Here is a 13,168-nt window from a genome sequence, read left to right as displayed (position 1 = left end):
GGCGTTTTCAATATTCTATCCTTTTCTATATGTTGTAAATATTTCCCAATTTGAAACTGTGCATTTATTAAGGGAAAAAAGATAGTAGGGAGAGTTTGTAATAAGGGACATCCTAGTTAGCCAAATGATTGAATAATTTACTGTGATGGAGAAATCCAAGAAGAAAAATATAAATGTAGTAATTTTCATGTATCATTTCAGACACATGAATGACCACTACACAAACCTCTACCCACAGCTGATCAGGAAACCTTCCATCATGGATAAAGTGCAGGATTTTATGGAGTACGTATAATAGCTTTTCTCTTTTCATTGTTTTTAATGTTGCAGGCACTGAATCTGTAATTTCAAGCAGCAATTTTTTCTTTGCCAATTTCTTTTTAATCTCTTTAGCAGGACTCTAGAGTTATTCTTGTAGTAGGGTATAGCACTTTTTGGTAATGGCATGAAAACTGGTTGCAAACAACACGCTCTCTAATTTCAGCTCTTTCAAAGGTTGAGTTGAATGTCGCATACTCAATTGCTAACACGGTTAGAGGAACATCACCAGTGTAAAGTGCCAGTGTTAAGTCCTGGATCTCTTCCTCACGGAGGCCCTTCTCCTTCTTGCAGGGATCCCTTCTCCTCACTCTTTAAGGTGTTTCCTTTTCATGAGCCTGCTTACTAATCCTAGCTGAGGTCTTCAATAATATCTGAAGTTATAATTCTTAACACCCTCCAAGAATATTTCCATCTTAATAAACTTTTCTAAAACTAAAATTTTAAATGTGTTTACATTTGTGGGATGACAGGAGATTAATTTGGGGACAGAAAGGCTCTTGGGTTGGCCCTCCAAATTGCACCCTAAGCAACCTCTTCATGAAATGCTAAAAGTCCTATAGAGCTTCAGTTAAAAACCACTGGGCTAGATCCCATGAAGCAATGACATTATTGTAAGATTGATCTAGTGATAGCCTGAACAAGTCAGAAATAGTTTTCAGTATACAAAGTTATATCAAATCATCCCATGAAAGTTCAGAGAACTGGAAGAAGAATGAAAGGACCGTCAAAAAATGACATTTTTGCTACCATGCTAGGACAGAGGCATTGAGGCAGTTACTAATAACAACTGAAACGGAATGAATCATAAGCTATGCAAATGATCTGAGAGAAATACAAACAGATATAAACCACCTTGTCCTTAGATTTTTGTCCTGTTGTTTAACTTTACTACTTCTACAACTAAAAGTAAGGTTAATCAACGTATCTTTATTGACTTAGTGAAACATTGTGGTTTTACACAAAATGCATTTGGATAGTCTCTCCTTGATATGTTTAGGTCTCGTATCACAGTTAGGTCAGTACCACACTTGTGCTTTTATTCTAGATACAGCACAGAAGAAGCTGTGAAAGAAGAATCATAACCCTAGGGAGAAATTAAAAATCAGTTAGAATTTGCCTTGAAGTCCTTTGAGTGACTGGAGTGTTCCCAGATCTAGAATTTAAATCATATTAGCATAAGTGTCTGAGTATATAATCTCTCAATGCCTGGTTTGATTTAGCTTTGAATGAGCAACTGTTGAGACTGCAGTGCAAATCTAATTTCTCTTCCAGGAAGCAAGATAAGTGGACCCGGAAAAATATCAAAGAATACAAGACTGACTCATTTTGGAGACATACAGGCTATGTGATGGCACAAATAGATGGCCTTTATGTAGGAGCAAAGAAGAGGGCTATATTAGAAGGGACAAAGGTAGGATTTTAAACAAGCTTCTCGGAATTTATACAGTATGGTAAGAATATTGAATGTTATCTTTAAAATGACATTCCAGTTTAGAAGCAGATCAAAGTAGAACTACAGTATAAATTCCTTACAGACAAGAACTGTCATAGCTATCATATTGTAGCACCTAACTTACACAATTACAAGCCCAAAACACAAATAAGCCAACTTGTTTCTGTGTATTTTCAATCTTGCATAATATTGGGCTCAGGATTAGGTTAAAAAGCATGGGATGAATGTACTGGGTTTTTAACTAATCGGATAAAACTAGTGTTTTAGACTGCATGCTCATTAAGACAAGATGTTTAAGTATACAAGTTCTGTGTTTCCCATACTCCACAACATTCACGTAAACACATATCCACACAAACACATATACATTATAATTCTGGGGGAAAGCTTTACTGAATCACTGAGGCTTCCAATGTGCCATTTGAAATACTTCCAAAAATTATGGATATTTTGTTTCCTGTGATAATATACGTATAAATGAAATATGTATATTATATAACTGTCTTTTGGTCTATTTTGCCAGTATATATGTATATAATCTGTATATTATATAACATATTACATTTATTATGTTTTGTCTATTTTGCCAGTATATATATAAAATATGTATATTATATAGCTCTCTTTTTGCCTATTTTGACGAATGTGTGTATATATATAAAATTAAGTGCATAGCTTTTCTTTGAACTTTTTGTCTATTTTGTCCAGTGTGTGTATATATATGTATGTATGCATATATATATACACATATATACATGTACATGTCTGTGTATATATGTGTGTATATATATGTGTATATACACATATATATAGATAAGTGTCAAAACAATAATACCCAGTGAAAGCAGTGAGTTACAGAAAAATGCATACAGTAAGACTCTAACTTTTTTTTGAGTCAGAGTCTTGCTCTGTCACCCAGGCTGGAGTGCGGTGGCACAATCTTGGCTCACTGCAACCTCTGCCTCCTGGGTTCAGGTGATTCTCCTGCCTCATCCTCCCGAGTAGCTGGGACTACAGGCTTGAGCCACCACACCCAACTAATTTTTATATTTTTAGTAGAGATGAGGTTTCACCATGTTGGCCAGGCTAGTCTCGAACTCCTGACCTCAAATGATCCACCCGCCTCAGCCTCCCAAACTGCTGGGATTACAGGTATGAGCCATTGTGCCCAGCCCATACAATATGACTGTATTTGTGCAAATTCAAAAAAGGTACATTTTTAAAAATATATCTTAAAAATATATATAGATGATAAATATATTATATATAGATGATAAATAATAGAGAGGCAGGTAATGAGCTATACAAAATCTAGCATAGTGGTGACCACTGGCAGGAAAGGAGAGAGATGAGATTGGAGACTTCTAAGGCACTGCTAATGTTCCATTTCTTAAACTGTGAGTTGACTACATCGGTGTTTATTTATTTTTCCTTAAATTGTATGTATACATCTTTATTCTTTCAGATGTATAATATCATCTGTCCTCACTCTTCTAAGCAGCATTCCAACGTATGGATGTATTATACAGTATAACAAAAGAAATGCAAATATCAATTACAATGGGATACTGTTTTGCACCTATGAGATTGGAAATAAACTAAATGTTTAATATGTTGTTGAGGATGGAAGAGTTTTATTTATTTATTTATTTATTAATTATTTATTTATTTATTTTTATTTAGAGACAGAGTCTCGCGCTATAGCCCAGGCTGGAGGGCAGTGGCTTGATCTCAGCTGCAACCTCCGCCTCCTGGGCTCAAGCAATTCTCGTGCCTCAGCCTTTTGAGTAGCTGGGATTACAAGCATGCACCACCACGCCTGGCTAATTTTTGTATTTTTAATAGAGATGGGGTTTCACCATGTTAGCCAAGCTGGTCTTGAACTCCTGACCTCAGGTGATTCACCAGACTCGGCCTCCCAAAATGCTAGGATTACAGGCATAAGCCACTGTGCCTGACCAGAAGAGTATAATTTAAACAATTCATATGAGGAAAATTTGGCAATCTCTATTAAAATCTTACCACTTCTAGGAATTTATCCCACACATAGACTCAAACACAAGCAAAATGAAGTGTCCAAGATCAATTATTGTGGCATTGTTTACAATAGCAAAAGGCTAGAAACCACTTGAAAATTCATCAAAAAAAAGACTAGTTAAAAATACTATAATATATCCATACATTAGAATGCTGCTTAGAAGAGTGAAGACAGGCTGGGAGCAGTGGCTCACACCTATAATCCCAGCACTTTGGGAGGCCAAGGCAGGTGGATCACCCGAGGTCAGGAGTTCTAGACCAACCCAGCCAACATGGTGAAACCCTATCTCTACAAAAAACTACAAAAATTAGCTGAGCATGGTGGCAGGTACCTGTAATCCCAGCTACTTGGGAGGCCAAGGCAGGAGAATTGCTTGAACCTAGGATGTAGAGGTTGCAGTGAGCTGAGATCGCGCCATTGCACTCCAGCCTGGGCAACAAGAGTGAAACTCTGTCTCAAAAATAAATAAATAAATAAATAAATAAATAAATAAATAAATAAATAAATAAATAAATAAAAATTTTAAAAAAGAAGAGTGAGGACAATTTTTACATCCAATATAAAAACATCCCCAAAACATTAAATGAAAGATGTTAAGACAAAAAAAATCAAGGTGAACAACAGCGCATATAACACACTACCATGTATGTATTTAAAAACTGTATTTACAAGACATTTTTAAAACTCTGGATCCAAGATCACGGTGCCAATAGGGAAAAATAAAAAATCAAAAAACTCTGGCAGTATATGCAAAAAAACTAGTAAAAATTATAAACTGGAAATGGTAGTAGCTGAGAAAACGGAGAACAGGTAAAGGAGGAGACTTTCTGCTATCAACTTTGTTATAATTTTTAAAATCTTGAATAATAAATGAATAATTTATTCAAACAAACAAAATAGAGACGATTTTATATAAATAAAAATTGGATTGAATTTTTGCTTTGGTTTTAGTTTTTTGGTTAAAATGTCATTTGTGTTTGTCTTCCCACCACTTCTACGCCAAAACCAATTTGTTGATGCCTGACCCAGACCTGCTCCAGCAGATTGAATCTTCCTGGAGCAGTGCTCTCCAGTTTGCACAAAGTTCATGTTCAAGTACAATCTGATAATTGCTTCAAAGTTAATGCTGGCTGGTCAGTTGGCCTTATAGTAAACACACAATCAAAACCAAAAGCATCTTAGTTGAATGTTTTTGCTGTATAGCAGTGGTTCTTGTCTAAGAGTGGTTTCTCTCCAGAGGACACTTGGCAAAGTCTTGGAGATATTTTTGGTTGCCAAAACTGGGAAGTTGCTACTGATACCTAGTGGGTATAGGCCAGGGATGATGCTAAACATCTCACAATGCACAACAACTGAAAAGAAGTATTAGCCGGCTCAAAATGTCAATAGTGCCAAGGTTGAGAAGCACTGCTGTAGAGTGCAAACAGAAAGCTCTATTTTACTGTCCAAGGAGCCACTCCCAAATTCTGTGGCTATCAAAACATGCCAAAAGAGCTCTTCTAAACTATAAAGCCATAACAATTATTTTATAAGCTACAATAAAAATCTAGCATACCTGTTAAATTAGAGACCCTTCGAAAATAACTTTTTTTTTTTTTTTTTGAGATGGAGTCTCGCTCTGTTGCCCAGCTGGAGTGCCGTGGTGCGATCTTGGCTCACTGCAACCTCCGCCTCCTGGGTTCAAGGGATTCTCCTGCCTCAGCCTCCTGAGTAGCTGGGACTACAGGTGCCCGCCACCATGCCCAACTAATTTTTGTTTTTTCAGTACAGACAGGATTTTGCCGTGTTGGCCAGGCTGGTCTCAAAACCCCTCACCTCAGGAGATCTGCCTGCGTTGGCCTCCCAAAGTGCTGGGATTACAGGCATGAGCCACCACAAACAGCCTGCAAGGGAATAATTTAATGGGTCCCTAACAAGAGGAAAAACAGGAAATGATGTCTGTCGCAAATTGATGTTAAGTGCAGTCTTTGTCCTTTCCTAGCCAATGACCCTGTTCCAGATTCAGTTCCTGAATGCTGTTGGAGATCTGTTGGATCTGATTCCCTCGCTCTCTCCCACAAAAAGCAGCAGCCTAAAGGGTTTTAAGAGATGGGACATGGGACATTGCTCCGCTCTTATCAAGGTAAGACATAGCAGCTCCTTTTGCCTTGTTCTGGTTAATACAGACTTTTTCTATATAGCGCCCAAGTATAGCAACATCTCATCACCCCTGGCTATAACTGTATATCAGCTCATGAGTTCTTCAGTAGTAGAAGTTAAGAACTAGAAGTAACTTTGATGGAGAAAATTGTAAGTATATGATGTTACATTTGTTCTTCCACCATTCCTCCCATGCTGTATGCACCTGCCACTCCCACCTTCTAGAATCTTCCATTTTGTTTTTTTGTTTTGTTTTGTTTTTGAGCCGGAGTCTCACTCTGTTGCCCAGGCTGGAGTGCAGTGGTGTGAGCTCGCCTCACTGCAACCTCTGCCTCCCAGGTTCAAGCGATTCTCCTGCCTCAGCTTCCCGAGTAGCTGGGACTACTTGGGTGTGCCACCAGGCCTGGTTAATTTTTCTTGTATTTTTGGGATAGACAGGGTTTCACCATTTTGGCCAGGCTGGTCTCAAACTCCTGACCTCAAGTGATCCACCTGCCTTGGCCTCCCAAAGTGCTGGGATTTCAAGCGTGAGCCACCATGCCCAGCTGGAGTCTTCCATTTTGAATGTTAGAAGGAAGAGTCTGTTTGGGGCCACATTAAAGGTTAATCTTGACTCCTTGGCCATATTTTCCAGTAATCAATATAGCAATAAACACTTACCTGAAATGGCACAATCCCTGTATGCTTCTTACACTTAAGACAATTGCAGTCAGTTAGCTATGTACATCTGTGTAATCCACTATGATTCTGGCTGTAGGTTCTTCCTGGATTTGAGAACATCCTTTTTGCGCACTCAAGCTGGTACACGTACGCAGCCATGCTCAGGATATATAAACACTGGGACTTCAACATCAAAGATAAAGATACCAGCAGTAGTCGCCTCTCTTTCAGCAGTTACCCAGGTAAATGAATTTAAAGGAACATCGGAGCACTTTGAGTACTATTCCTGGATAAAGCCTTAGTGATTCAGTGTTAACTGCAATGGGAGAAGAAATGTTTAATGGTTAGTATATATTAACAAACAATCTGATTTTCAGAGTGCTTTTGAAGACATATAGCTCAAATACTTTTATTTAATAGAATGACATAAACAAGGTTACTAGAATTGCCAAATAGAAGACACTTTGTAAATGTAAATGGCTACATCTAAATTTATTTCAGCAAATGCCAACTGAGTATGTATCAAGTACAAGACTCTTTGCTAGGCTCTGCAGCAGAAGCAATGAAGACATGGCTGATCCTGCGCTCAGGTACCACCTTAGGGCCTGCAGTGTTTCTTTTATTTACTGCAATATCCACAGCACTTAACCTTAGTGTGTGGCATCGAGTACTTAATAAATTGCCAAATGAATGGATGAATGAATATGTAAGTTTATAAACCTTACACTGTAGTCAGGAGGACAATATAAAGTGTAATATGAATAAGAGTAATAATATTACTGGGTACTGTATGTGCTACAAAAGAAGTGTAACCACTGTGGTCCATTCCAAGGGGGTGAGACTCACATCTGATTGTTGGGGAAAGAGAGCATGACCTTTGAGATAGACCATTAAGGATGGCTAGAATTTGAAGAAGTAGAGATGGACGGGAGGACAGTCCCAGTAGAGGAGAGGTTGCAAATTCCTGGGCCTAAATGCAACAGGCAGGTGAGGTAAATGAATAAAGCAGGACTGGTTTAAGAAAACAGAAAGTGGAGGCCGGGCGCGGTAGTTCACGCCTGTAATCCCAGCACTTTGGGAGGCCAAGGTGGGCGGATCACGAGGTCAGGAGATCAAGACCATCCTGGCTAACACGGTGAAACCCCTTCTCTACTAAAAATACAAAAAATTAGCTGGGCGTGGTGGCAGGCACCAGTAGTCCCAGCTACTCTGGAGGCTGAGTCAGGAGAATGGTGTGAACCCGGGAGGCGGAGCTTGCAGTGAGCTGAGATCACACCACTGCACTCCAGCTTGGGCGACAGACCGAGACTCTGTCTCAAAAAAAAGAAAAGAAAAGAGAAAGTGGAAACAACGGTAGCAAACATATGACCCATGGAAAGGAGGCAAGGATCAGCTCTCACTGTCTGTTCTCCATCTGAGAATTTCCAGATCCTCCAACTTAAGATAAAACTATGTATTTAAAACAACAGAACTCACTCTGTGAATCCAACAAAGCATGTGTGTTAGCATGTGTTAGCCCCAACCTCCTCAGGAAACATTATGAGCAAAGTCAAGGGGAAAACACCAAACATCTAAGGGTTCAACTGGATACACTGTAACCAATTTGACCTTTAATTACATATCCGTAACTTATGGGGTGGTTATACCAACCACCTGTCATATCTATCTACCTTTGTCAGAGTATTTTGCTCTTCCTATCAGAAATTCCTTTTTATTTTTAGAGTCAGGGTCTCACCCTATCGCCCAGGCTGGAGTGTAGCAGTACAATGTTAGCCCACTGCAGCTTTGACCTTCAGGGCTGAAATGATCCTCTTGCCTCAGCCTCCCAAGTAGATGACACTACAGGCACACATCACCATGCCTGACTAATTTTTTAAAAATGTTTTATGGAGATAGGATCTTGCTACATTGCCCAGGTTGGTCTTAAGCTCCTGGGCTCTAGTGGTCCTCCAGCCTCAGCGTCCCAAAGTGCTGGGATTAAGGTGTGAGCAATCATGTCTGGCCCCTATCAGGAATTCTGACCAAGGGCATAACCCAATATTTCTCTGTCCTTGTGACCTCATCCTTTCTTTGGAACCACTTTGATTTCATCTTTGTCTTAGTTTAGTTGTTTTAGCATTGAGGTGGCCTGGGGACTCCTCTCTCTGAGTTAGACTGTGCTTTGATTCTTTCACATTCTATTACACTGACATTTAAGGACAGCAAGAGACAGAGCAGTCCAGTATTCTTCCTCTTCCTCGTCTTTGTGATAAGATGCAATATTCAGATGTTATGTGCACTGCTTTGAAATCTCTGTGGAATAAAATTTTTCTCCAGTAGTGTTAACCGTCCTGGATCCCAGAGGTAGTGATGGTGAAGGTCATGGAAGATTTTCTTATGAAACGTATAATCCCGTTAACATTTGCATATATATCCTTCCAGATGAGATACATAAGTAGATATCGTAGATAATATGTAGAGCTTTTTGGAGCAATTGAAACTCCAAGAGAGCAAAAGACACTTTTATATATACCCCAAAACGTTTTTACAGGAGCCAATGGAACAGTGGGATTCATATTTTCTCTAACTGGGCAGCTTTGTTCTCAGCACTAAACAGGAAAAACGTGTGCAGTCTCATTTATGTTACAACTTATTTTATTAAGGGACCAGCCACATTGGATTCATCCAGTAGACATGACATAGAACTATGCTTTGCGATGAAGCTCATGCCATCTTAGCTGCTGAGTCCAGAACAAAGCTGGATGGCTTCCATGTTTTTCTTTGATGGAGTTATTTAACAGGCTTGGTCTTTTTTAGTCTTTTCTAAAAATACAAAGTGAAGATTGAGGAAATTATTTCGCCTAAAGAGGCTAACATGCAATACCCAGGGAAGGTCAAAAGTATAACAAAGTATACCAGGTGCTGATAACCTCAGTACCACCCTTAGGTCTGGGCACAGGAACCCCACCCTCCCAGCTTGACATTACCTTCATGAAAATTACCTAAACCCCCCTCCAGCATCCTGAGACTGGCCAGGCTGGCAGTATCTTGACCTGTGTCTCTGTGCATCCAGTTTAGAAGGCTCCTTTCCAGAAAATTTCTAAATTCCCTTCTAGTGCCCAAGACTGACCAAGGTGGCAGGGCTATCCAGGTCAGCTTGTCTGAGTCCAGAAAGCAGCGCACGTGGGCCTTTGTCCCATATCTCCCTATCTGGGGGCTCTCCTCCACTCCTGCCCACACATGGGTTCAACAAGATGCCCTAAGGAGCTCTGGGACTCAAGCCTATGGCCTGGTCCTGGTAAGCAGATTCCTCTAGTTGGCCCTCACAGTATATATTTTTTGCAAGATGGTGCATAACTGAGCTGTCAGAATGGTGGTCACATGATGACCTCGGGTGACTCTCATGTCAGAGCATATGTTCAGGGCTCTATGCTACTGAAAGCCACCTCTTACCCTCGGGTTTCAGCATGCAGCAGGGGAGGACAGTAAAGCGAACTTTGACCTATGAGCTCCACATCTGGCCCCTGTCGTGGCCTCCTCACCCCTGCAGCTCTGTTCCATGTGTCAGTCAGTCCTTGGGGCGGGCTAGGCCTGGCTCCTCTGAGGCCTTTTGAGAACCTTGCTCCACAACACAAACGGGCCTTTGCAGCAAATCTTTTGCTGCAGTTGATGATGTGACTTCCTACTGTCTTGGGTCAGTCTTAAGCCAGATGGATTTTTCTTGTGTGATTGGGACAGCTCTTCCAGCTCGACTTATAGGCTTCTCACCTATCCTACCCACTGGTGCCCATGGGTGAGGAGTGAAGGTGGGGGAGGGTTCAGCATGAAAAGGGATTTGGCTCATGACGACTTGACTTAAATTGTGAAGCCTTAAATTATGAAAACTTCACTTAAATTTTCCTGGGGCTTTGAGCCTGTTCTTTTATTTTCTTATGTACCTACTTTCAAGTACATGCACTTAACATTTAAACAGGCTAAGCAGGCTCATGCCTGTAATCCCAGCTATTTGGGAAGCTGAGGCGGAAGAACAGCTTGAGCCCTGGAAGCAGAGGTTGCAGGGAGCCGAGATAGCACCACTGCACTTCAGCCTGGGGGACAGAGTGAGGCCTCGTCTCAACAACAACAACAACAAAGAGATTACATTCTAGGGAGGCAGCAATTAGCCTAGAGTCCAACAGAAAATATTTTGATATATATTTACACTGTAAAATGCCCAGTGTAGCTTTAGTGACCATAAAACAAATTATCATTCACAATTTTTTTAACACTCTGGGTAAGGCTTGCATTTGTGGTCATCATTAACAAAGCATAATAAGGATTTTTGAGTCATTAGAAGCCAGGATTCACAGGTAGAGTGGTAGATGTAGCAGAGTCATTAGGAAAATGGTGTTAGGGAACTGCAGAGGCAAGGAGATCTGTGTTGTTTCAAAACAAACGGGTTCCAAAAAGTCATGGTTTTGTAATAACAGTATTGCTACCTTTTTCTCATAACAAAAAATAGGAAATTAGCCAAGAACAATGCATTTAATAATAAAGAATACAAAGAGATGGTACCTGGATACTATAACGAATCTTCACATGCACTGATTGGACAATAGACAAAACAGATTGCCTTTCTCTGCTCGTCATCCTAAATCTTCAATGATAAATCATCATATCTCACATGTACCTATGAATTTTTAAATATATGTTTTTAATCAAATTGTTTATATAGGCAGGGGCCCTGTTAAAACAACAACAACAACAACAACAACAACAACAAACACTTGCCTGAGGCACTAGATACCCAAAGGAAAGTGGCTTTGAATGGCCTTGTTCTAGGAGTTTCTGTCCCTAACAAGAAGGGTTTTGAATACATGTTCTGTTTGCCTAGCAACAGCTAAGGCTAAGTAAGGAACGGAGAAGCCTTGCACTAGCCCTCCCCACACATGTACTTATTTTGGCAATGCAAATCAATAATCAAGGAGGTAGGACAAAGAGATAAATCACTAGAAAATGACAGCACTGAAATGGCAGCCAATACAATTGTGTGAAGACCTCAGCACAAAGATCTGATAGTTTTAAACAATTCAGAGAAAATTTACTTGTCAACAACATTGAGTCTTCCAATCCACTAATATAATCTATTTGTTTATTTAGGTCTTTAATTTGAGTCATATCATGTAGTTTTCAGTATTTAGGTCTTACGTACCTTTAAGTAAGTTAAATCCTAAGTAATGTTTGATGCCACTGTAATCAAAATTTTTTTTTATTCTTTTTTCAGTTGTTCGTTGCTCGTATGTATTTATTGGTTACCCATTGCTACATAACAAATTGCTCCAAACATTAGTGGCTAAAAACAATAATGATTTAGTTACTCATGGTTTCTGTGGATCAGGAATTTAGGGCACAGTGAGGATAATTTGTCTTTACTATGACTGGGGCCTCAGCTGGAAGACTCAGACTGAGGGTCTAAAATCTCTGATCGCTTAACTGAGACTGGAGCATGCGCTTCCAAAGCGACTTACTAACATAGCTGACAGGGTGGTGCTGGCAATTGGTTCCTCTTCACTTGGGCCTCTCCTCAGAACTGCTTGAGTGTCCTTCATGGCAAGACCCCTGGCTTCCTTGAGACCAAGCCATCCAAAAGAACAAGGCAGAAATAGTAATGCCTATTGTGACCTCACCTCAGACATCACACACACTGACTTCCACCAGGTTCTATTAATTAGAAGCAGGGTATTATGACCAGCCCACATTCAAGGAAAGGGAATTAGAATCCACCTTTTAAAGAGAAGAGTGCCAAAGAATTTGTGGAAATTTGAAAACTACCACAATATAGTATGATTTTTTTGTACATTATTATCCTGAGATCTTTCTAAATTCACATATCAGTTCTCATAGCTTTTTTGTAGATTCCTTGGGATTTTCTATATATACAATCATGACATCTCTAAATAAAGACAGTTTGACCTCTGCCATCCCTTGTATGTCTTTGATTTTTTTTTGTATGATTGCGCTGGAGAAGACCTCCAGAATAACGGAGACCATAAGTGGTGAACATGGAAATCCTTGCCCAATTCCTGACCTAGGGTGAAAAGTATTGTCTTTCACCATTAATATGATGTTAACTGCAGATTTTTTGTAGATGCCCTTTATAATGTTAAGGAAGGTCCCTGCTCTTCCTACTTTCTTTAATATTTTTATCAATAAATAAGTGTTGCATTTTTCTGAATTCTTTCTCAGCAATTGTTGAAAAGATCATATGAATTTTTTTCCCTTATTAATATGATGGGTTACATTGATTGATTTTCAGATGTTAAACCACTTGAAATTCCTGCGTTAATCCTCACTTAGTCATGATGTGTTATTCTTTGTATTTATTTTTAGTTCAATTTACTAACATGTGTTAATGTTTTTTTCATTTACATTCATGAGACATATTGGTTTGTAGTTTGCTTTTCTTACGATGGTTTTTGTTTTAGGATAAGCTTATCCTCATATCCTAAATTTGGAATTATTTCTTTCTCCTAAGTTTTTTAAGAGCATGTATAGGATTGGTATTATTTTATTCTATTTATTTATTTATTTATTTTTAA

At 39.3% G+C, this 13,168-nt stretch overlaps 1 protein-coding gene across 1 annotated transcript in view; it reads left to right on the top strand.

The window, feature by feature from the left end:
* PLBD1 (phospholipase B domain containing 1) overlaps positions 1-13,168 on the top strand; it is a 63,516-nt gene that overhangs the window by 25,775 nt on the left and 24,573 nt on the right. The window contains exons 3-6 of the mRNA XM_032159698.2: positions 202-285; positions 1,594-1,732; positions 5,794-5,934; positions 6,709-6,853. Coding sequence (XP_032015589.1) covers positions 202-285; positions 1,594-1,732; positions 5,794-5,934; positions 6,709-6,853 — 509 coding nt within the window. The remainder of the gene's footprint in view (positions 1-201; positions 286-1,593; positions 1,733-5,793; positions 5,935-6,708; positions 6,854-13,168) is intronic.

Source organism: Hylobates moloch, unplaced genomic scaffold, assembly GCF_009828535.3.
Source record: "Hylobates moloch isolate HMO894 unplaced genomic scaffold, HMol_V3 SCAFFOLD_8, whole genome shotgun sequence".
NCBI lineage: Eukaryota > Metazoa > Chordata > Mammalia > Primates > Hylobatidae > Hylobates > Hylobates moloch.
The sequence above is the reverse complement of the archived record's forward strand: the minus strand, read 5'-3'. Positions and strand labels throughout refer to the sequence as shown.